Source organism: Notechis scutatus, chromosome 8, assembly GCF_049901735.1.
Source record: "Notechis scutatus isolate UNSWTSFEM ecotype Mainland chromosome 8, rNotScu1.2, whole genome shotgun sequence".
Classification (NCBI taxonomy): Eukaryota; Metazoa; Chordata; class Lepidosauria; order Squamata; family Elapidae; genus Notechis; species Notechis scutatus.
The window spans coordinates 23,026,086-23,051,773 of NC_142016.1; the positions used below are offsets into that span (position 1 = coordinate 23,026,086).

General features: G+C 44.7%; 1 protein-coding gene across 4 annotated transcripts in view; it reads right to left on the minus strand.

The window, feature by feature from the left end:
* Positions 1 to 25,688, minus strand: part of LOC113421149 (cell adhesion molecule CEACAM5-like) — a 50,372-nt gene that overhangs the window by 11,258 nt on the left and 13,426 nt on the right. For 3 of the 4 annotated variants that reach the window (XM_087971151.1, XM_087971153.1, XM_087971150.1), the window contains exons 3-8: positions 19,296 to 19,568; positions 16,829 to 17,086; positions 15,359 to 15,628; positions 10,562 to 10,813; positions 3,043 to 3,315; positions 2,387 to 2,647 (exon numbers count right to left, since the gene is read on the minus strand). In XM_087971151.1, the coding sequence (XP_087827277.1) occupies positions 2,387 to 2,647; positions 3,043 to 3,315; positions 10,562 to 10,813; positions 15,359 to 15,628; positions 16,829 to 17,086; positions 19,296 to 19,568 (1,587 nt within the window). The remainder of the gene's footprint in view (positions 1 to 2,386; positions 2,648 to 3,042; positions 3,316 to 10,561; positions 10,814 to 15,358; positions 15,629 to 16,828; positions 17,087 to 19,295; positions 19,569 to 25,688) is intronic. The other variant, XM_087971154.1, reaches the window with a different exon arrangement.

Consider the following 25,688-nt stretch of genomic DNA (forward strand, 5'->3'; position numbering starts at 1 on the left):
AGAGAGGAAATGGCCCAGAGTCACCCACCGAGTGTTCAGGTTCAAGATGGACTTGAAACTTGGTTCTTATCTTAACCCCCATTTGGGCAAGGAGTCAGACTAAAATAGGGGCCCCCAACCTTGGCAACTTCAAGACTTAAGCAAAGCTGGCTAGGAATTCTGGGAGTTGAAGTCCACAAGTCTTAAAGTTGCCAAAGTTGAAGACCCCTGACTAGAAGACTTCCAAGATCCTTTCCAACTTTGTTATTCTGTTAGTAACCGGGTAAAACCTTGCTGAGCATTTCAAGATCAACCAAGGTTGGCTGGGTGCTGCTATCACTCTCCTTATTTACTTTGTTTTTCCTTGAAGACGTTTCGCTTTTCCTCTTAAGAACTGAAGAAGCTTCTCAGATGAGAAGCGAAAGATCTTCAAGGAAAAACGACGCAAGTCCAGTTGCCTTTTGAAAAAGCACCTTTGGGACAACCACGACTTGGATGACTGAGAATCTCCATAGATGTTCCCTTGTTAGGAAGCAGATCACAAACCCTAGGAAAGGATGAAGAAAAGAAGAGCATGGTAGCATCTCCTGCCATGGTTTCCTGCCGTGGGAAGGAGGTTGGACTACAAGACCTCCAAGGTCCTTCCAGCCATAGGATTCTATGATTCTATCCCCTCCACAGCACCACTGTGGCTCCTGATAGCCCAATTCTTAAAAGTCACAGCAAGATTGATTGGAAAAAACCAACTCCCAGAGAACCCCAAATACATATGCAATATAACAGGTATTATATGCATAAAGGTAAAGGTTCCCCTCCTTGCACATATGTGCTAGTTGTTTCTCATCTCTGTTACAAAGCCGAAAAGCCAGCGCTCCGTGGTCTCCGTGGTCATGTGTCCGGCATGACTAAACACCAAAGTCGCACGGAATGCTGTTCCCTTCCCACCAAAGGGGTCCCTATTTTTCTACTTGCATTTTTTACATGCTTTCGAACTGCTAGGTTGGCAGAAGCTGGGACAAGTAATGGAAGCTCACTCCATTATATGGTGCTAGGGATTCGAACCGCCAAACTGCCGACCTTTCTGGTCGATAACCTCAGCGTCTTAGCCACTGAGTCACCGTGTCCCCCAATTATATGCATATTACCCCAAAAGACACCTTTCTCACATCTTCTCAACCAAAGTTCTCCCTGACAACACACCACAAACTCCCTATAGTCCAGTTCAGAACATAACCCATGGTGCAAAAACTTATTTTGAGAGAAAGTTGTTCCAATATTTTATTCAGCAGTAAAGATAAAGGCCTTGAATTGGTACTCCTGACCCCCGCAGAGAATTAGAAGGTTAATTTTGCTATGTTGCAAGATGTGTGCAGTGACAGAGTAGCTTTGCAAATCAAAAACCATCCAAGCACAATTTTATTTACTTAGCTTTTCTTATTTGTTCTTCTTTGCTTTAACTAGCCTGCCGAGGTTGGCAGAGAGAAATGAAAAACGTTTATCTCACCCACTGTTTTGTTCCATTACTGCATCTGGAATTTCTGACAATTAATTTTTCCTATCATATTGTCCCCTAAATGCGGTTTCTTGTCAACTGGGAAGGTTTGAAGGGCAAAGCATGAATTGCACATTATTTGCAATGCAGTGAAGTGTAGAGAACAAAAATAAAGCATCAATAACACCGTAATAAAGAAACTACATATATTACAGGAGGGGTTTAGTAGCACCGTTTCCGATGAATGCATTTTAAAAAATACAACATATCATTTTTAAAAGGCTTTCTGCCTTTTATTGCATTGAAAATGGTTAGATGGAAAAGGATTCTTCCAGATTTTTTAGCAACAGAGACTATCCTGAATCTCCTTTAACAATACATTGCAGTGATTAAAACATGCTGAACTTAAGGGAGGGAAAGATTAAACAGAAAATAAAGCCAAATATAAAATCCATGTCATGCCAATATAAAATTAATTCAGTCCTAAAACCTGCTCTTAAGAGCAGTCTTTCTCAACCTTAGGCACTTTAAGCGGTGTGGACTTTAACTCTGGGAGTTGAATTCTGGGAGTTGAAGTCGACACCACTTAAAGTGCCCAAGGTTGAAAAATATCAGTCTAGACTCTATAGAAACAAATGACTCCCATCTTGAAACTATAAACACATTTTATTAATGGATTCTCTTTGTGGAGCCTCGTTCTCCACACCAAGATTTCTGTTCATAAAGGTACTCGGTTCATTATAGGGTTATCTGGAACGATAGAAAATATAAACCTGGATTCACACTGCTATACTATCTTTCCCAGGATATAATCTCCAGCCCCAAATCATCTGACCCAAGAGGAACTCGGATGCGTGAAGAACTTCAGAAAGGATCATGGACGGGTGATCAATTCCAAGAAACTGGACTTCTCACCTGTCAACTTCACATAGACAGCGGCCGAAGTGGTGTGTTTGGTGAAGGGGTTTGTAGCCCGGCAGGTGTAATTGCCTTCATCCTCCCAATCCTTCAAGGGAACATTGAGTGTGTTCTCCATCCCATTCTTGACCGTGTTATTGAAGAACCACTCAAACTTGGCTGGAGGCACGGATTCAGCAGAACACAGCAGAACCAGTTCGGAACCCAGGGGCTGCTCTATGGTTCCTGACTGGTTCAACTGAACAGACTTGGGCCCGTCTGGAAAGGAAAGGAGGCAGAATCAGGCAAAGGGGTGGAAGAGAAGAAGGCCTAGCTGGGAAGCAGGAGGAACGTACCCCCACCCCACAAATCAGCAAGGGCACTCTTGGGGGGGGGGTCAGGAATGGGGCTTATGGTGATTTCCAACATGAATTTTGGTGGTGGGGTTCCATCTCAGCATCTGAGAAGGTTGCCTTGAGTTTCTGCAGAGGTCCTTCCCACCTTGCAAGTTCTTCTTCAGCTGTCTTCCAAGAAGGTTTGGAGGAAGGGGGCTCACCTCTCGTCAAGTAAGAATCCCCATATTTTTCATTTTAGAGATGGGAAAGAAAACTCTGGTAGCCATATCTCCACCATGAAGCAGGAAGAAAGGCCCCGTCAAAGAGGAGATTACTTACATGCCAGTGTAAGTGTGCTGGGGTTGCTTGTGGCTTTGCTGAAAGGGTTCTGGGCCGTACATGTATAGGTCCCCGCATCCGGTTGTTGGAATTCAAGCAGTGTGAGGGTTCGGTTTTCATGGTCAAATTTTACATTTGTTGGGAAAGGTTTACTGTCTTTGGACCAGGTGACGGTGACCGTGGAACTATTGATGGTACTACAATTCAGTGTGAAACGTTTCTTCTCGGCCACATAAGATTCCGACGGCGAAAGGATTGGCTCTGAGAGGTTTTCTGCACACAAAACACAATAAGGGGTCATCTACGGAGTACTTACAGCTTCCAATACTTGGCTTGTCCTGCAAGGTCATCATCTAGGATCACCAGAGTTGGGAAGTTTGGAGCACTCTCCTCTGTTTGGAGAAACTTACAAAGACACAGGTGCCTCAAAAAAACAAAAAAAAAGTGGGTGTGTATCTTACCTCCTTCCCCTTCAAGCCAACATGGCCGATGGACCAAGTCAGGGAGATGGGTAGTAGCACCACCAACAACTTTCTGCTAAGAAGTTCCTACAAGAATCCTAGGTTTGAGCCCACAAGTAAGCCATGCACCAGGAAGACACTGGGTTGGGTGTCAACTAAAAAATATTTCTTTGGTCTTTTTAGTTGCCAGCAGAAAGGGAGTGGGGAAAGTAGCGCATTCCTTAAATGCTTCAGATAATTGCTAGGTGGCTGAAGCTGATGGCGCGCAAGATTATTACTGGAGAGCATGATTGATGACTCTTGGCTATGGATGTGTCCCATTGGAGAATATACATCCAGGGGGTGGGGGGAAGACCAGGGTCAAGGGGGAAATGAATGATGTGTCTTAGTGTCAGCTGCACCCAGGTAACACTGACATGGTCACTCCTAATAAATCAATTTTGTTTACTCTGAGAGATGCGGCTAGAGACTTATGATTTGAATGGGGGTGTATTGTCAGAATCCTGACTTTGGGTTGAGAATGGCTCATGCTACCTGCATTGAAACCAGTGGTGGGATTCAACTCCCCCCCCCCCCAGTTCTGTGGGCATGGCTTGGTGGGCGCACTTTGCACGTGCGCAGAGGGTTGACACTGACCTTCTCCTGCAATCCTGCATTCTCTCTATGTGTTCAACAGCTGACGTGCAGCAATCAGATGTGCTGCGCGAAGCAGCTGAGCTTCAAAACCAGGAAATAAAGGTCAGACTAGAGCTGGGGCTGGCAGATGGGCCCAGGAGCTGATTGTCGGAGCAAACCAGTTTGCTCACAGATGATCCTCGGAGCTACTGGTTCAGCTGAACCGGGCCAAACCGGTAGAATACCACCCCTGATTGAAAACAACACTTAAGTGGAATCATTTAGCATGAGCTTTCAGAAAATGGAATTTTCATGGTTTCTTTCCTTCTCTTTAAATGAACAGGGTGGCCATTCTATGTTATACTGGTTCAAAGAGACTGGTTTCTTTTCTTGATAGGGACACGGAAGGTCAAGGATTGACGGAGGGTGCTGGACATCCCCCCCTTCCCTATTTTAACATGAAGCAGGACACGGGGGAGCGGGCAGCAGAAAAGGGTGGGCTGGGATTCCTTCAGAGCAGGTCTGCTTCTAGACTGGCCATTCTTAAGGGGGTCCAGCTGGCCCCAGCGTTGCAAGAGGAGATAAAATGGGCAAAGACAGTTGACAGAACTTTTGCTGATCTCTGAGCTTGCTTCATTGGCAGGTTAGTCGCCATTGGGCGTCCTTATGGTGGCAGCAGGCAAAAACGGGGTGGGTGGTGGGAGAAGGCACCTCCCCCCCCCCTCTTTGGGATTTGGACAACTACTGGAAAAAGCTCTCACAAAATGGCTGCCACTGGCTGTGGCGAGAGCCCCCCTCGATCCAAAAGGAAACAAGGGAGGCTGCTTCCTACGTTTTAAAATCCCAATTTACCTCTCGGCTTTGAAATTTCGAGCCCCACATTTCTGTTGTTAAGTGGGACATTTGTTAAATGAGCTTTGCCCCGTTTTACAACCTTTCTTGCCGCAGTTGTTAAGTGAATCACTGCAGTTGTGAAGCAGTAGTGGGATTCAAACTTTTTTAACTACAGGTTCTGTGGGCGTGGCTTGGTGGGTATGGCTTGGTGGGCGTGGCAGGGGAAGGATACTGCAAAATCCCCATTCCTTCCCTACCCACTAACCTGCTTTCCAGCTCCGTTCTCCTCTGCAGGGCAACCAAAGGAAGATCCAGCCAATCAGCTGGGACTCGGGAGGCAGAGAACAGATGGGGGCAGGGCCAGTCAGAGGTGTTATTTGCCGGTTCTCCAAACTACTCAAAATTTCCGCTGCCTGTTCTCCAGAACCGATCAGAACCTGCTGAATACCACCTCTGTTGTGAAGTGAATCTTGACTTTGGTTGCCAGAAGAAGGCTACCAGCGGGGATCACATGATCCCAGGATGCTAAGACGGCCATAAATATGAGTCATGTGCCAAATGTCTGAATTTTGAGCATGCGACCAGGGGTCATAAGTCACTTGCTGTTGTAGCTTTGAGTAGTCACTAAAGTGAACTGTTGTAAATCAAAGATTACCTATATTTCTCCGTAGTCTCCTTGGGAAAAAACTGGGCTGTAGCCCAAAATCCATGCATTGACTGATGCCCAGTGAAGCTGACCAGGGATGGGACCCTACCTGGTTGGTCCGGTTCTATAGAACCGGTTGTTAAGATTCTACCCAGTTCGGAAAACTGGCAAATCGCACCATTGGCTAGTCCTGCCCTGCCCCTCCCACTCACTCCTTACCTGGCATGTGCACCATCAAACTTACCTGCTTTTGGTAAGTTGCTATTTTTCCCTTTCCCCCCCCTCCCCGACTATCAGCTGTTCTGCTGTGCCGGGAGATTTAGATTAGCTAGAAAGCAGGAAATCGTTGGATTCCTTGCTTTCTAGCTAATCTAAAAGCAGAGCTGAATCTTCCTTAGGACTGAAGCTTCTATTTTTCAGTGCAGACTCAGGTAGCAGATTGCAGAATCATAGATCTCTAAGTGAATCTGTGATTCTGTGAGCAACGCAATCTGCCTGCCTGCTTTGCCTGATTTTGGGTAAAAGTTGCTCTTTTTTAATAAAAAAATTCAATATTTACATACATGGTGTGTTGTGAGTTAATTTTGTGAGTTTGCTTGCTAGAAGATTTTATTAGTTTGCTTGCAAGCAAATTTTATGTGACAGAATCAGGTAGAAGATTACAGAAACACAGATCTCTAAGTGAATCTGTGATTCTGTGAGCAACTTAATCAGAATAGAATAGAATAGAATAGAATAGAATAGAATAGAATAGAATAGAATAGAATAGAATACTTTATTGGCTAAGTGTGACTGGACACACTCCGTTCCTGCTTTGCCTGATTTTGGGTAAAAGTAGATCTTTTTTTTAAATAAAAAAATAAATATGTACATAAATAGTTTTAATATAGCATATTATCAATATATACTGGCCGTGGCTTGTATAATTTATAACACAAGCCATGCCCAGTCAGCAAAGCACGCCACCCAGTCACATGACCACCAAGCCACACCCACAAATTAGGCCACGCCCATAGAATCGGTTAAGAAATTTGAACCCCAGCCCTGAAACCGACCAACTCAACCTCCCATCTATGGGTTCAACACACCCAGTCACTCCACTGGGCTTTAAAGGCAGTCTTCTACTTGCAACCAAAAATTGGGACCAGAATTTCTGTTGCTAAACAAGGCCATTGTTAAATCAACAAGCTCTCTGATACTGACTGACCTTTTTTTTTGTCCCTTTACAGTCTTAGAATTTAAACTGCACGCTTTACGGAGAATTTTAAAAGCCCAGAAGAAAGGGGTTCTTTTTTTAAAAAAAGAAGAAAGTTGTAATCCACTAGTTTATTCTCTTTTCCTATGTCCTGCTTTCTAACTTTTACTGGGTGTTTCTTTTGTTTAGAAAAAGGATCCAGAGACTATTCTGCTACGGGGAAGAGACAATGGAAGACATAAATAATAATTACGCAGCTCTTGTTTTCTTGAAGAGCTGAACGCATTCAAAACAAGCATAAAAGAAAGAAAGAACGAGAGAAAGAAAAGCAAGTACATAACAAGCCATGGATATTATTACAAGGGAGAGAAAAAAAATCCTCGTTTTATAAAATTTCTCTGCATGGAAGACACGTACAGGAATTTTCTCAAGCAGCAGCTATACCTTTAGCCAAGCGCCATGCCTCATTTTCTTTTTGTAAAAGATAACAATTCTAGTAAGCATTGCCATCCGACTGTTTTTCATAAACTGGGGGTGAGATAGTTCCTGTGATCACTGCAATATATTGCCAATGTGGATTGCTGCCAACTTAAAAGGGCATAATATCAGCAGATTTCTTTTAAAAAAAAGGAGTGCAATTAAACACAGTGGCTTCCATCCAGATATGTCTGCATTAGCCAGCATGTTCCCTAGTGGCTCTGGAGAACATCACACTGTCTCTTATTTTAGTAATTGAATTTCATGAGTCCAATGAAGGGAAAATAAAATAAAATATAGATATATAAATGGCAGCGTGGGCTACAATATTATTCAGGATGCCTTATTTTGCTGGTATGTACTGTGTTTCCCCGAAAATAAGACCTTATCTTAGATATTTTTTGCCACCAAAAAAAAGCACCAGGTCTTATTTTCAGGGGATGTCATCCACTGACTAACCTCACTTGCGTGTGTCACCCCTGGCCTCCTTTTCGCGGTCAGAGGCCTTCAGGGACTTCTTCTGCAGTTGGCAAAGCTTTTCTGAAGGCCTCTGCAGCCGATAACAGAGCTCCAGATTGAGTTGGTAAGCAGTAGGGCAGCTCCACCCCCCATCTTTAGCTTAATTTTTACCTGTGCACCCTGGAGTGAGCGGGATCTTAATTAGGGCTTATTTTGTGGGGTAGGGCTTATATGGGGCACAGGTGTAAAAATCAAGCTAGGACTTACTTTCAGGATAGGTCGTATTTTCAGGGAAACAGGGTATGTCTGGATATTCAAATTATGATACTGTGGAAAATCAACACCCCCCCCCCAATAGCCATTTTAGGGACACTGGGATGGTCTGGGGGTGAAACACAGATGAAAGGGTGGATCAGGTCAACCTCAAAGCAAAGAAACCATTTACAGATGCCAGGAAAGAAAAAAGAGCACCCAAAGCCTTGGAGGAATCAACTTTAGATATCATCGCTCCAATTAGCTTTTTCCCTTCAGTCTAATTTGCTGTTTTGCTTCTCTTGCCAAGAAGCCATCTTACAATGGTACAAAGTCCTAGAAGGCATGTTATAAAATCACCAGGGACAATAGAAAGCACCAAGCATCAGCCTGGCTCCCAAAGGTTGGTGGAAACCAGAAACCAGAAAAATATTTCTAGGGTCTTGTGGTCCATTAGCTTGGCAACTAACCGCAAAGGCTGTTTGTCTAGTTATTATTGGAGGTGCTTGTACAATTTTTTTTTAATTATCAGGGCTCTACAGATTTTATAAATGTTTAGCTTTCTCCATTTAAGTGTTGTTGTTGTTTTTTTTAATCAGGGCAACCTGGTCTACCCAAATATGGGACGGAGCATATTGCTTCCCAGGGGTGGTCTTCACAAATTTTAGCAAAGGGTTCTCTGCCCAGTTGATGGGTGGGCATGGCCTAGTCGGCCTCCTGCACCAAGTGGGGGATAGGGGCGTTTTTGCCCTCCCCATCCTAAAGCCTCTGGAAGGCCGAAAAAGGCCTCAAATCAGTTGAAAATCAGCCGTGAGGCACATTTGCAGGTAAAAAGGCGACGGGGATGGGTGGGGATTGTGCGCGCATACGTATGGGGTGTCGAGGGTGCGCATTGCCTTCTGGTGCTGGCACCTGAGCGTGCAAGCGCGCGCATAATTTTTGGCACAGGAGCCCAAAAAGTTTAGCCACCACTGCACTATACCATTTCAAACAAATGGCTGTCCAATCTCTCCTTGAAAACCTCCAGTGTTAGAACACCCACAACTTCTAGAGCAAGTTGTTCCACTGATTAATTGTTCTCACTGAAACAAAATTTCTCCTTAGTTCTAGATTGCTCCTCTCCTTGGTTAGTGTCCATCCATTGCTTCTTGTCCTGCCTTCAGGTGTTTTCGAGAATAGGTTGACCTCCTCTTCTCTGTGGCGGCCCCTCAAATATTGGAATACTGCTATCATGTCACTCCTGGTCCTTCTTTTAATTAAACTAGACATACCCAGTTCCTGCAACTGTTCTTCAGAAGAGGTTGACTATTAATGTGAAGGAACTCTGCTAAAGCTTAACTGGCATTTACATAACCTTATTACCCTATGACAGTAATTTTGAAATTGATAAAAAAAAAAACTTATATACATGTCTTTTGGGAATAGCATCTTACCTTTATTCACTCTTTCGAGGACTTTCGAGAACTAAGACTAATAGGAAAGGAATGATCAGACACAACTTTCAACCTTCAGAATTATTCTATTTTATTACAGATAAAACTTTCTAAAGATGAATATTCCCAAAGTGATGGGCAGGTATCCAGTCCTAACGACTTGCTAACCTGGTGGGTGTTTGCTATTAAGATAATGTTGGAAAATCGCAGTGATAAAGTTAGACATTTTCTCCGTCAGAGAAATGAACAGTTGGGAAAAGGAAGAAGACGCCGCATGGATGGTTTTCTAAACTTCAGTTCCCTCAATATCATTTAAGGATGACCAAAAGGACAAAAAGACAAAAAAGTAAGAGAAATTACAGGACTATATACATTGATAGTTCAGAATGAAAAAAAATGCAACAATATTGGAGAAGTTTGAAGCGACAGGAGACAAGTCAATTTCTAATGTCCACCGTACAAATTTCGCAATTATCATCTTAAAACCACCAAGAATGACAGCGAAAGGTGGTGAACTCCAAACCTTTGAAAGAAACAGTCAACAGTTGCATAAAAAAAAAAAACCTGAAATCCAGTTACAGGACACAAGGACGTATCTTAGGAAGAAGAGTCACAAACACAAACACATACAAGGAGTTGGCTAAAGCAACAAGAATTCATGGGGGGGAAAAACACAACCCAATGAAAAGTGGTGTTCCAAATGTTGACTTTTGAAGATTTCGTCGTAAGGCTTTAGCGGTTTAAATCCAACCCAGTCACGCGGGATCGTTTGTGGACACAACCCCTGTCAACACACCCAAAGGAGTCGTAGATGGAGGAGAAGGAGCTGTCAAGGAGACAAGAATACCCAAACATGTACAATAAATAGAACGCTACGTGGAAAAGAGACTTTTGGGACTGGATCTGGATGATCCAGACAAGTCCCATGGAGATAGGAAATACAGAATAAAGAATAACAGCTCAGGTAGAAGACCCTGTGCCATTTTGGACAAAGGGATGTCAAATCTCCAGTGATGGAGCATCTACAACTTCTGGAGGCAAATTGCTCAGGTTTAGGTATATAAATTACTAGCTTCAGATAGATCAACCCACTTAACGGAAGTCATCTATGGAGACCAGAAGTCCATACAACCATGAATATACTCACCCAGGACACAGATAGGCTGGACTTTAGACTGGGAAAGTTTGGTCTCGTTGTTGGAGGCCTCACATGTATAGGTCCCATTGTTGGCAGAAGACAAACGAAAGAGTTGATAGATCCCCCCTGAATGTCTAGAGTTCTTGAAGGACCATGTATATTCAGCAGGTGGGTTGGAGTCAGCTTGACAGGAGAGGGTGAGATTGGAGCCTTCTGCATAAAATTGCCCACTGGGGCTGATGACTGGGGCATCAGGCCCATCTGGAGCAAATATAGGAGAGTTACAGGTTGAGGAAGGCCAGGGAACTCGGGGAGGAGAGTTTTCAGAAGCAACATTCGATCAAAAACCTACGAGATGGAATGACGCATGCCTGTGTGGTTGGCATGGGGCCACGATGTTCTTCTTTGCATCCATGTGATCATATAACAGGGGTCTCCAACCCTGGCAATTTTATGACTTGTGGACTTCAACTCCCAGAATTCCTGAGCACAGCCAGCTGAGGAATTTTGGCAGTGGAAATTACCAGGGTTGGAGACCCCTGTTATATTGGGGAGTGCTGCCCTCCCATACTGAGTTTGTCCTTCATATCCAGGAGCTATTTAATTCATCAGCCTAAATAGCAATAGCACTTAATTATACACGGCTGCACAGTGCTTCACAGCCCTCTGTAAGCGGTTTAGAGTCAGCCTGTTGCCCCCAACAATCTGGATCCTCATGTTACCCACCTCGGAAGGATGGAAGGCTGAGTCAACCTTGAGCGTGGTGAGATTTGAACTGCCAAATTTCAGGCAGCCGGCAGGCAGCAGAAGTAGCCTGCAGTACTGCACTCTAACCACTGCGCCACTGTGGCTCATATACAAATAGTCCTCAACAATACAAGTAGTCCTCAACTTACGAACACCATTGGGACCAGCATTTCCATTTGTGGTTGTTAAGCGAGCCACATCCAATTTTTAACCATCTTTTCCACCACAGTTAAGCAAATCACTGTGCTTGTTAAGAGAATCATGCAGTCGTTAAGTGCATGCAGTCGTTAACCAGCTTCCCCATTGACTTTGTTTTTTGGAAGCCGGGTCAGATGATCGTGTGACAAGGATGCTACCGCCATCATAAATACATGTCCGTTGCCGAGCTCCTGAATTTTGATGGCGTGACTGTGCAGATGCTGTGCCGGTTGTAAGTTCGAGGACCAGCCACAAGTCGCTTTTTTCCTCCAGTGCTGTTGCAACTTAGTATGGGTGCTAAACAAATGGCTGTAAGTTGAGGACTACCTGGGACTACCTTGGAGGAGGTCTCAATATCCATTTGTAGCAATAGCAATAGCACTTAAGACTTATATGCCACTTTATAGTGCTTTACGGTTTACAGAATCAGCATATTGTCCCCAACAATTTGGGTCCTCATTTTACCCACCTCGGAAGGACAGAAGGCTGAGTCAACCTTGAGCCTGGTGGGATTCGATCTGCCAAATTGCAGTAGGAATAGCTTGCAGTACTGCACTCTAACCATTGTGCCACTGAGGCTAAATGTAATCTGTTTCACGCCCACCAAGAGTTCAGAACCACAAATTATTTTGCAAAAAAAGGAGAGAAGGTGGAAAGACTCTGATTTGGCTTGTTATAATTCAACTTTGGGGGCATCTAATGTAGACGGTTTAACATTCTCAGGGTGCCCAGGGACCCTCCCTTGGGATACCCTGGCCACAGAGGTGGTATTCAGCAGGTTCTGACCAGTTCTGGGAAACCGGTAGCGGAAATTTTGAGTAGTTCAGAGAACTGGAAAATATAGCCTCTGACTGGCCCTGCCCCCATCTATTCTCCGCCTCCCGAGTCCCAGCTGATCGGCTGGGTCTTCTTTGGTTGCCCTGCACAGGGGAACGGAGCTGGAAAGCAGGTTAGTAGGGTGGGGAGGGAATGGGATTTTGCAGTAATCTTCCCCTGCCACGCCCATAAAGCCATGCCCACAGAACCGGTAGTAGCATTTTTTGAATCCCACCACTGCCTGTCCAGAGAGAGGAGAAAAACAAGAAAGCTAACATGGACAGCTAAGCCAGCTCGCCAGCTAGAAGGATGGATGGGGGTCTGTGTGTTTCCAATTCCTGTTTTACTATCATGCTAGTTTCATTAGCCTGATGTTAGTTTCTCAAGTTACAGGTAGCCTGTAAGCCAACCCCCCTCTCCCCTCAGAAAGCCTTTAACAGCATTTCGAAAATAATAATAAGCCCAGGTGGGGCATTGAAGAAACTGAAAAATGAAACTGCCCTTTAAATATGCAGAAGTCATTCCTTCTGGTTCTTTGGGTGTAGACTGTAAGCAGCAGTTTTAGCAGAAAGGACTTGTTTAAAACAAGAAGAAATGTCCCCACTCCTAAAATAACATTTTGGCAAGGGGGCTACCTATTTCATGTAGCAGGGAGAAATACTGCCATATCTAGGAAGTTGCAAAAGGTGTACAGAATGGAATGCCTCACAACACGGTAAAGTGTGGGCTTGCTTACAAGGACTCACATTTCCTCAACTGACATCTACTTCAAGAGGAAAAAAAAAAAACCTTTGAAGAGAGATTGTGTCTCTGCAGTGGAGGAAAAATTGATGGAACATGTTATTCTCTATGGCTGTAGGATATGACCGAGAAGGCGGGGTCAAATGTACCAGCAGTTTGGAATCATTACGCTCCCACAAATTATCTGCCTCAGCCATCTGTAGGCCAGATTCTTGCATATAGGTAGCATGTAATAAACTTGGAAGGGCTTTTGAACCAAGGGTGGGATTTTACTGTTTCGGACCGCTTCTATAGAACTGGTTGTTACAATTCTGTGCGGTTCGGAAAATCGGCAAATTGTGCCCCTGTGTGCCCCCCCCACTCCGTTTTTGTCTTCCTGGGCCTCAGGGAAGCCTCCTGGGAGCAAAAACACCCCCGAAGGCTTCCCTGAGGCCCAAGAGGCAAAAAAACCCAAAACGTGGGGCGTGTTGCAAAAAAAAAAAAAAAAAGCAGCCATACCACCTAGTCACATGGCCACTCCCACCTAGCCACGCCCACCTAGCCACGCCCACAGAACCAGTAGTAAAAATATTTGCATCCCACCCCTGCTTTGAACTCAACTCCTGTTCCTGGTTACACGTCCCGACAACTGTCATCTCGTCACAGAGGCTCACCAGGAATTATTATTTCCACTCTGCACTAAATATCCTGCTCATTCTGACTTGTTTTAATCACCAAATGTTATTATCGGATCAATCTGTTTTTATTTCCTGGACCGCGGGATTATCTGTATTAACTCTAACCCTTTTTGAGACGTTTTTAGAATAACTATGTTTCCCCCCCACCCTCTTATCCCCCCCCCCCCCGGCATCTGTTTTATGCTAATCTACGATAGGGAAGAAAAATTTGAAGGGATTGATTGATTCTGATGGATTGACTGCCTGACCGATCTCTACTTAAGGATTTTAAGAGTTTTTTGTTCAGGTTGCTGGAGAGATTCCAACTGCCCAAAACAGATGGTGAGTTTCATACTATAATGATGCCTGGATTGTCTCTGTTTCAACCAGAACTTTGAGGTTCAAAGCAGTGGTGGGATTCAGATTTTTTTTACTTATGTAGGCGTGGTTTGGTGGGTGTGGCAGGGGAAGAATACTGCAAAATCCCCATTCCCTCCCCACCCCACTAACCTGCTTTCCAGCTCCATTCTCCTGTGCAGGGCAACAGAAGGAGACCCAGCCGATCAGCTGGGACTCAATGGGAGGTGGAGAAGAGATGGGGGTGGGGCCAGTCAGAAGTGGCATTTGCTGGTTCTCTGAACTACTCAAAATTTCTGCTACTGGTTCTCCAGAACTGGTCAGAACCTCCTGAATACACACCTCTGGTTCAAGGGATAGAGATTTTTTGAGTTTCCCACAAAGAAGCTGTGTCCTTCTCCATTCAACCTACAACTGGCAGATGACGCTTAACGCTTGCTCAGTATTTGTGTTTGCAATTATATTATTATATGTAGCCCGAGGTGATCCTGTCATCCTGTCTAATGATAGCTTTCTCCTGTTTAGTCAGATTATTATATTCGGGAGTGATGCAAATTCCCAAACTGATGGACCTGTTAAGATACACACGACACGGCTCCAGATCAAAATGAATCTTGCAAAACGACCTATCTAAACAGTAACTCAAGGGATTTGGACAGCTGGTCAGGTAGTCCTCGAGTTACGACCACAGTGGAGTCCCCAAATGTCCATTGTTAATGGAGATATTCATTAAGTGAGTCTTGCCTCCTTCTATGACCTTTCTTGCCTCAGTCGTGAGGTGAATCACAGCACCATTGATAAATTAGTAACTCGGTTGTTAAGCGAAACTGGCTTCCCCCGTTGTCAGAAGGTCGCAAAAGTTGAATCACCTGACCCGGGGGTGCTGCCACCATCATAAATACGAGTCAAGTATCAGGTGTCTGAATTTCGATCACACGAGCATGGGGTTGCTGCGAAGGTTGTAACTGTGGAAAACGGTCATAAATCCCTTTTCCTCCCCAGTGCCATTGTACGTTTGAACGGTCACTAAACGAACTGTTGTAAGTTGAGGGCTACCTAGGGTGGTTGGTGTGTGGCCAAGGGGGAGAAAAGTGACCGGGTCAAGGGAATGCACTCCGAACACTGGATCCCTCGAACGGATCTGTTCAACGTCTCTCATACACCCCCAATTTAGAAGTTAAGACTCTTACACAAGCTTGCTTGGGGGGTGGGGGGCGGACTCGTTCCCCAAATCCCCAAATCTCTACAAACCCCTCCCCCCCGCCCTGCCCCATGCCAAAACCAGACTTACAAAAGACATTCAGTTTGTAGTTGGCGGAGTTGTTAGAGAAACTGTTAATCCCACAACAAGTGTAGAGGCCCGAGTCCTGACGGCGTGTTCGACTCAAGATCAGGTTTTGACCATTGGTGCTTAAAAATATGTGGCCTCCCGCCTGCAGCCTCTGGTTCCCCTTAAGCCAATAATAGGAAACATTAAAGCCTGAGGCGGTGCAGTTGAGATATGTGGTGCTATTCTCGACAATCTTGCCAGGGTCTCTGACGGAGATATGATTGATGGCCTCTGTTAGGAAGAGAAAACAGGTGGGACGTCATTGTTATTTAAGACAAACACCTGACGTCACTGTCAGACTCTTCATCATGGATCATTGACGCAGGACTTCAAGATTTAATCTTGAATTTCCATTCAGAAGGGGCTGTGCAGTCAGATCTGTGGCAGAGAGGTGAGCCTCAATGCGTTTAAGAAACGTCGGACTATCAGGTGTGAGGTATGAAGCAACAGAACAACAACAACAAAAGATGGAGAACTTTGATACACATCCTCTTCTCCTGGACTGCAAGATTTTGTCAAGGTACCTCACATGCTGCATAGAGAACGATGACTAAAATGGGAAGTTGGGAGAAGGCGAGGCCAAAATGAGGTTACGTTGAAAACTTAGCAATTAAAAAAAAAAAAGGAAAATATGAGGTTTATGTTTTCAGGAACAACGTCTCTGTTGTTTCACTGTTGTTCCACTTCTGAGACATTCTACAACCACCAAGAAGGAAACTGGTGGAGATAAACCTCAAGTTTGAGGCAGATAAATAAATGGAAGAAAAGAATATCGAACAGTTATAGAGTCCGAGTGAATATCAGTGGGTGGGCTTGAAAACTTAGCCAGAAGCTGGCCAGTTGTCAGTGCCAAAGATATAAATGAAACAGGGTTAAAGAGAAGGTACAAAGAAGAAAGACTAACAAAAGTTGCTGTTTTAACTATTTGAGATCTCACATGGTGAGGAAAGAAAATACAAGGTCACAGTATTGGAAAACACAAGGCAAAGAACTAAGTTTGGCTGACTATTAGAACAGGCTCAAAATAGGCCAACATCTGTGACCATAAAGGAGAACTTTTGAAGGCAACATGTTGAAGGGATCTAATTTATACTGGAATGACATTCGGTCCTTAGAGGAATCAGATGGAATCTAGTCTACCAAGATCACAGATACAGAATAAGAAAAGGAATCAAAATAAAAGAGGAACAGTCTGTTGAGGTAGTCATGGTAAAATCCCAGGATGGAGTACCATGAGAAGAAAGAAAAAAACTCAAATAAAAATGCAGGAAGGTCCAAAATCAAATCCATGCAGAGCTCTGAAACGGACGTTCCAAGATGACAGGAAGCGAAGACAGAGTCACACCAAAGAGATACCCAGAAAAAAAAAAAAATCACCCACAGCAAGTCCTCCAAAAGATTTGGGTGAGCTTGGCCATCCAAGCTACTCACCCCGGATGCTGATCTCCAGGACGGTGGCTTTCGAAAGTCCACTTTCAACATTGGTAACTTTGCAAGTATAGTTCCCAGCATTCTTCAGAGTAAGACGCTGGGCCAGGTGAGAATCGTTCTGATGTTCCAGAAGTTCTCCATTAAGATACCAAGAAAACTTTGCAGGTGGATTAGAGACGGCAGAGCAGACGAGGTTGAGAGTGGAATGTTCATTATAAACTTGTTGTAAGGGGCTGATTACGGGGTGTTCAGGCCCGTCTGGAGCAAACATAGGAAAGTCATATGTTGGTGAGAAAAAATCATGCTGCTTAGGAAAACTACCGGTGTTATTATTGCATTATGTTTGCAAAAGGAGTAGAACAACTCCCCGCGGCCAATTCACCATGGGACAAGCTCACTGCAGGACAATTCAACAAATACAAAAGTTAAATGAATGTTGACATGGCTGTGGCCGATAATAATAAAATAAAGAAAGTCAATCCATAAATAAGAGTTACAATAATTTCAACGAAAATGTAGTCACTAATAATAAAAGTACTTGAAACAATTAATTCAGCATTGAATTGTCCTACAGAGAGTTATCTTGCAGTGAGTTGGCCATGGCAAGGTATGAAACCTGTCTGAAAGTACAATCTACATTTTTGATGTAACCATAGGCTGGCTCTATAGGGAGAAATCCCAGAACATCTGAATAAAACCCAAGAACAACAATAACTTCTATTTTTTGATCATTTTCAAGCTCAAAGCTTTAATTCAAGCTAGTTTCAAGCTCAACAAAGAAGCTGGTTCCTATTGTTGAGCTTTTATTTGGCATCTATTTGAGGAGCAAAGAGCTGGTTAGATGGTCCTTTGAGAGAGGTTGGGTTGAAGGAGAGATACTAGGCCAAAATCACCCAACTGGTTTTCAAGGCTAAGGCAGTGCTTGAACTCACAGTCTCATGTTTTCTAGCCTGATGCCTTAACCACTAGACCAAACTGGCTCTTTATGCCTGTTGGCCACTAGTAAATGATTACAGGACTGGATCCTGAATTCAAATCAACAACATATCATGCCTTCAGGTTCAGCTTGAATGTCTTTCAACTCCCTGGGCTGAAAGAATAATGGCCACCCAGGGCAGGGCAAGGAAAAAAAATAAACTAAATAGAAGGGCCAAAGTCTCATCCTTCCTTGGATGCAGATTAACCAGAAATCAACCATTCCAAGGAAAGACAGAGAGAGAACTAGAACCAAGTACATGGCTAAGCTAAGCAAATTTATCTGAGGTTGGTTCTCCTTCCTTCAGTTATCCAGGGGACAAAAGGCATTTATAGTGGTATCTCAGTACCCAGCTACCTTGAAACACATTGAATTTGGTACTCAATGCATCTCGATGAGAAAATTTTGTCCCGGTACTTGTTATTTGTTCAGTACTAAACATACAAACTGGAACTTCTCAGTTGCCCTTTCACCCAGTAGCTCTTGCCCTGTACACATCCCTTTGCTGTCTTATTCTAGCTTTTGTGATCATTTTTGTGTATTTTTGTACTGTTTTCATCCATCAGTACAGGCAAAGTGAAGTTTTTATCTTGTCTAATCTAAGCATGCCTTAATTTTTAGGCTTATTTCTCATGTAAAGTAATAACATCTGACCCTATCTTTTTACATATTGCCATAAAAATGTGCATTGTCTTTGGTTCAGGAACAAATTAAACCTATTTACATTATTCCTTACGGGGAAAAATTGTTTAGTACTCATCATCTTTGGTATGCACCCCAGAATCAATTAATGATGAGTACCCAGGTACCACTGTATTGAAAGTGTATTAAAAGTAAAGGTTTTCCCTGTCCAGTTTTGTCTGACTAGGGGGTAGTGATCATCATAATTTTTTGATCAATTTCTGTGATTTGATTTTCTGTGGTCATGGGGCCAGTATAGCTATACATCAAACATGGAACGCTGTGACTTTCCCCCCCAAAGTGGCACCTATTTATCTACTCGCAGTTGCATGCTTTCAAACAGCTAGATGGGCTGGAGCTGCAGCAAGTAATGGGAGCTCACCCCATCCCGTGGCGCTCGGGTATCTAACCCAGGTTGTCAGCTTTCCAGTTGACAAGCTGAGTGTCTTTAACCATTGAGCCATCGCACTCCCCCCCTCCCCAACGGTCTATTAAAAGGGGGCAACTGATGGTGAGCCATTAGAATGGTGGCCTAGAGGTGGAAGCTCTTGCCTCACACAATCAGGAGGCCGTGAGTTCGATCCTAGGTAGAGGCAGATATTTCTCTCTCTGGGCACAACGAGAATATATGTGCTGAAAAGAAAACCTCTGTATTGGTGACAGGAAGGGCATCCGGCCAATAAACATTCTGCTAGCCCCATTCGGTTGCCCAGTCTCCACCCCGCAAGGGATTATGGGGTCATTAAAAGAAGATGAACTGTTGGTAAGCCATTGGCTGGATGGGAAGGGACACCTCCAGCCTAAACTTACAGAAGATTTCAAGCCGGTGAGGCTCACTGCTGTTGGCCGAGAAGCTATTTTTCCCGGAACAGGTATAGCTGGCTGCATCACTCCGAGAAGTTGAAAGGAGCGTGAGGGTCTGGCTGTTGTTCTTCAAAACGACCTTCCCTCCTGCTTCAATCGGTTGGCCTCCCTTCAACCAGGTGTAGGAAACATTGAAACCCAAAGAGGAACAATGAAAAGTGACAGGTTGGTTTTCTACCACATGAGAAGGCCCAGTGACGGTGACTTTAAGGACAGCACCTGTGAGGATAGAAAAGGGGCAGAGGAGGCTCCAGAAGGCTAGGGAATCAAATCATCCAACCCGCCACCAAGTTTTAGCAGACCACAAAATCCAGGAAAAGAATCAAGGCCCCTCTGACAAAGAGAAAGATATCAACGGTCACAAGGACAATCAATTGGTGAACATCACAGAGAAGCACATTGTAGGATGACAGTGGTTAACACATTGCAGAAGTCCGGAGACAGAGAAATACAGGTGGTCCTCGACTTACAACAGTTCGTTTAATGACCCAAGTTACAATGGCACTAAAGAAAAGTGACTCGGGATTGTTTTTCCACACTTACGACCGTAGTCACGCGATCAAAATTCCGATGCTTGGCAACCGACTCATATTTATGACGGTTGCAGTCTCCCAGGCTCCTGTTCGTTGACCTTCCAACCAGCACAGTCAACGGGGAAGCCAGATTCACTTAGCAACCATGTTCCCGACTTAACAACTGCCAAGTGATTCACTTAAACAACAGTGGCCAGAAAGGTTGTAAAACGGAACAAAACTCCCCTTAACCCCTGTCTTGCTTAGCAGCGGAAATGTTTTGCGATGGTAAGTCGAGGATTACCTGCATAAGGACTTAAAAACAGGAGCAAAAAGTAACCAAGGAACCACGTCGTCAGAATGACGTTGAAAAATTGACAGAGAGGGCAACACGAGACGGACACCTCTGAAGAAGGCAACAGGTTCCAGCAAACACAGAGAAAATGTCAAGAATTCGCACATTCGCACGAAAGAGATACCACAAGCCCTTTACCAAATGCCTTTTTTTTATGTGAGTGTGTGTGTCATTGTTCAGTTTGTTCAGATTTTTTATGGGCCCAGTAAAACACGCAGCGGATCAATAAAGCGCACCTTAAAACAGAGGAACCAAAAGTGAAACCGTGAAAGCAAAAACAGACCAACTGACTTCGGCAAGTTATAGCTAAGGATGGAAAACCTGGCAACCATTCCAGCCCTTGGCCCCAGTTAACCATCAGTGTTTATGCAAGACATAGGCATTTTACGAGTTGTCGTTAAAATAATACAATCTGGATTTACTACTGTGCAACCCTTCTACTTCTTTTTCCACCCAGGGTTGCGGTTAGGAGGGGTGCGATCCAACTGGTGTAACAACGGGTTCAGTGAGAGCATGCTGCACGCACACGCACAGAGAGTTTGCTACTGACCTTCTCCAGCAATCTCTGTGTGTCAGAACAGCTGACATGCGGCAATCGACTGTGCCGCGAATCGGCTGAGCTTGACAACCGGGATTTAAAGCGCAGACTAGAGCTGGGGCAGGCAGGTAGGCCCAACAGCTGATCGTTGGAGAGAACAGGTTCACTCACAGCTGATCCTCGGAGCTATCGCTTCGGCTGAACCATGTCGAACCGGTAGAATCCCACCCCCCGGTCTGCAGTCGCAATCCCCTGATCTCAATCCTTTCCTGGGGTTTGGATGGGCATTGTTGATGTAGCTTGGATGGGATGGTTGTGTGACGCGCAATCTTTTAACACTCCCTGACTAGAGCCTGCTGGGAACCAACACTAGTCTCTACCTTTGCTGGTTTTGCACACCTTATAAAATGCTTCTGTTTCTTTCGGGAGAAACCAAATCCGGCTTTTTAATCATTTCGGCTTAAAGTGCTCTTTTCTATTTCGGATAGACAGCATAGTCCCCCACCGTAACTGAGCCCAGCATTTCCACTGCTAAGCGAGGCGGTTGTTAAGTGAGTTTCTCTCCCCCCCTCCATTTTATGACCTTCCTTGCTAACATGTTGTTATGTGAATCGCGGCGGCCGTTTAAGTGAGGAACATGGTTGCTAAGCGAATCTGGCTTCCCGCATCAACTTTGCTTGTCAGACGGTCGCAAAAGGGGATCACACATCCTTGGAATGAGACACGAACCAGTTGCCAAGAATCTGAATTCTGATCACGTGACTGCGGGGATGCTAGAACGGTCGTAAGCATGAAAAATGGTCATAACTTTGTCTGAAATGGTCTAGGGTTTCCTGACTGAGCAGGGGGTTGGACTAGAAGACCTCAAAGGTCCCTTCCATCTCCTTTCTATCTCCTTTCTTCTCCTATTCTAGATCCCCAGATGATAGAAAAGGTCCCAGGTGATTCTGTTCTATTCTATTCTATTCTATTCTATTCTATTCTATTCTATTCTATTCTATTCTATTCTATTCTATTCTATTATTTCCTTATTCGTTATTCTATTCCATTCCATTCCATTCCATTCTATTCTATTAATTCTTATTCTACTCTATTCTGTTCTATTTTCTTTTCTATTTTCTTTTCTATTTTCTATTCTATTTTCTATTCTGTTTTCTATTCTATTCTATCCTGAATTCTATCCTATCCTATCCTATCCTATCCTATCCTATCCTATCCTATCCTATCCCTACCTTACCCTACCCTATTTGATTCTATCTTTACTGCACCCCAACCCACCCTACCCTACTCTAACTATACTCTACCCTATTCAATTCGATTCTAACTCTACTCTACTCTACTCTACTCTACTCTACTCTACCCTACCCTACCCTACCCTACCCTATTCTATTCTATCTCTACCCTACCCTACCCTACTCTATTCTGTTGCTTTTGTCATTACTGTTCTAACTTTGATCGGTCACTAAATGAACTGCTGTACGTCAAAGACAACTTGTGTAAGATTGCTACGTGGGTGGCCTCCTCTCGCAACTTCTGAGCAGCTTCTGTGAACGTGACCACCTCCGAAATTGCATCAATGCAAGCTCTTTGATCTGATGCTCCCGATTTCCCCTCACCCTTTACAGAAAAGCTGCCCAGAACACACAATGATTTTTGCATATCAAGGATTTTCTACGCTGTCTTCTTGTTTTGACTTCTTGTCCTGCCGGCACCATTTTCAGGCACTTCTTGCTTTCCCGAGGGAATTGCAAAGTCTTGTTAGGTGATGAAAGAAAGTAACACACCTGGGACCACTCCTAATCTCTGGGGAATCTAGAAGATTATGAACAGCCTCAGCAGGATTTGTGCCGCAACATATTGAAGAAAGGTACGGAAAGGAGTTAAGAAGGGGATGGTTACAGCGATAAGATATATTATGCATACTAGTTCAAAATAACAATGTAATGTAACTATTGTTGTTATGGTAAGAAAATTGTATTAACCACAAATACTATGGCACAAGATATTTGTACCCAGACGACACAATGTATAAAGAAAAGATGGCATGTTTGTAAAAATGAAATAAAAAACTTAAAAAGAAAAAGAAAGGTGCAGGAAGCTGTAGCACTCAGCTAACTTTCAGCTCAGAAAAGCTAAGTACAGGTACGCAGAATAACAGAGTTGGAAGGGACCTTGGAGGACTTCTAGTCCAGCCCCCTGCTCAAGCAGGAGGCCCTATACCTTTTCAGACAAGTGACTATCCAGTCTCTTCTTAAAAGCCTCCAGTGATGCGACCCTTAGTTCTAGGTTGCTTCTCTCCTTGATTAGTTTCCATCCATTGCTTCTTGTCCTGCCTTCAGGTGCTTTAGAGCAGTGGTCGCCAACCAGTGGGCTGAAGACCATTGGTGGTCTGCGAGAAAATTTTGGTGGTCTGCAGAGAAATGCTCCCCCCCCCCCAAGCACTCCTCCCCAAAGCAATTAATCCAGGCTGTGTGGGAACACAAGGCTGCACCGCCCACATGCCCTGCCCGCCTGTGGGCCCTCACCTTTGGCCGAGTGCAAACCTTACCTTGAGTAGAGCCACACGAGCTGGAACTGGAAGGTAAGACCAACGACGGGGGAGGGAAATCCGCTCCAGGGTGGCTTGCTGAGGTGGGTGGGAAAGTCGGTCCCATGTTCCACAGCTGCAGTAGTCACAGGACTGGCCCTTTGGTCATCCCGGAGCAGCTCCTCCAGTCCATGGCAGGCCGGTGCACCCAGGTGGAGGGGCAGCTGCTCTGGGATGACCAAAGGGCCAGTCCTGTGACTACTGCAGCTGTGGAATATGGGACCGACTTTCCCACCAACGTCAGCAAACCACCGCCAGTCAAAATTCATATTAGTGGTCCGCAGGATTTAAAATGATGAGTTTGGTGATCCCTGATGTCCAAAAGGTTGGCGACCCCTGCTTTAGAGAATAGGTTGATCCTGTCTACATTGGGGCAGCCCCTCAAATATTGGAAGACTGCTATCCTGTCTCCCCTGGTCCTTCTCTTCACTAGACTAGCCAGGCCCAGTTCCTGTAACCGTTCTTCATATGTTTTAGCTTCCAGTCCCCTAATCATCTTTGTTGCTCTTTTCTGTACTCTTTCTAAAGTCTCCACATCTCCTTTTTTATAGCATGGTGATCAAAAATGGATGCAATATTGGAGTTCATTCTAGTTCTTGACTTACAACAACAACCGAACCCCAAATCCCCATGGCTAAGAGAGGCAGTAGTTAAATGAGTCATGCCTCATTTCAGGACCTTTTGCCCCACTTAACAATAAGTGAAACATGCAGTCGTTAAGCAGATCAGGCTTCCTCCATTGACTTTGCTTGTTGGAAGCTGGCTGGGAAGGTAAGAAATGGTGATCAGGTGACCACGTGAAACGGTCATGAATATATGCCAGTTGCCAAGTGGCAAATTTTGATCATGTGTTCACAGAGATACTGCCACGGTTGTTAAGTGTGAAAAACAATCGTTAAGTTACTTTTTTCAGTGCTGTTCTAACTTCGGTCACGAAACAGAGTTGGAAGGGACCTTGGAGGTCTTCTAGTCCAACCCCTTGTTCAGGCTGGAAACCCTTATACCAGGAGTGTCAAACTCAAGGCCTGTTCTAACCCAGGCTTCATAAACCGTAATAATTCACAAACTTGTTTTAAAAGCAAAACCTATTTTATTGCAATGCTAGCAATTGTTTCCATTCCCAGAACTAATCTTAAACAATCCCCCAAGATAAGCACCCACCTTTCAGTTTTGTGGAGTGCTGCCAAAAACAGAAGTTTCCAATGAACTATAAAAGAAACCAACCGAAGTACAAGAAAAAACCAACCGAAGTACACAGAACTTCAAGGAGGACTCGGAACCGATCGAACGACTTTGCTTCCTGCAAAGCGTTCGTCATCTAGGTCTGACTTTTATCTCTTATGGGAGGGGCAATCACCTCCCAGCCTTACTTCCAAGTTGCCCCTTTTGTTTCAGCTGCTCTCGCCTTCTAGCAGCTCTGTGCATACACACACACACTGGGAACAGGCTCCCCTATGTCCTCTGCCTCTCTGCTGCCAGACTCTGAAGGCTCCGGAGAAAGCACCCCACTCCCAGATGGTCCTGGCCCCATCCCTGCATTGGACATAGGACCCTCGTCCGAGTCCTCTCCAGACTCCCTGACTGGTCCCCTTTCTTCCCCACTGTCCGATTCTGCTGCCGTCTGCACCGGTTGCTGGAGAACCACAACAAGGCCCGCAGGTCAGATCCTTAGGTGCTTAGATCTGGCCCGCGGAGCCGCCCTGGAAACAGTGAAGGACCGATCCGCAGTGCCTCTGCCAGCGAAAATGGAGCTCAGAAAGGCAGCCCTCCCGAGCTCCGTTTTCACTGGCAGAGGGTTGCAGGAGGCCGTTACAGCCGGAAACGGAGAAACTCGGGAGCCAATTTTCTCTGGCAGAGTGCTTGGGCCGCCACAGGTGCCCCCAACATGAGTGACATCGAGCTGTCCATGCTCACCATGGCCATGCATCCCCGCCCCCCCCCCCGGTCAAACACAACCCTGATATGGCCCTCAATGAAATCGAGTTTGACACCCCTGCTTTCTACCGTTTCAGACAACCTGTAGAGTTGGATGGAAAGCCACAGAGCAGCCTGAAAGTTGAAAAATGTTTTGGAAGTTGGCAACGGCACATTATTTTCTGTACGGTGGCCAAGAAAAGAACACAGATGTATCCACAAGTCCCCAGGAAGTTAGCTTGACTAGTGAGAGAGAGAGAGAGAGAGATCTTATCTTTTTATAAACAATTCTTGGCACACATTAACATTGCCTACCCAATCTTGAGATATCCAACCAGGATGGCATTTATATTTCTTTATTCCTTCCTTCCCAGAAAATTGAGAAGGTGTTCATCATGAACATAACCGACAGGCCATATGTTTAACCAGCTTT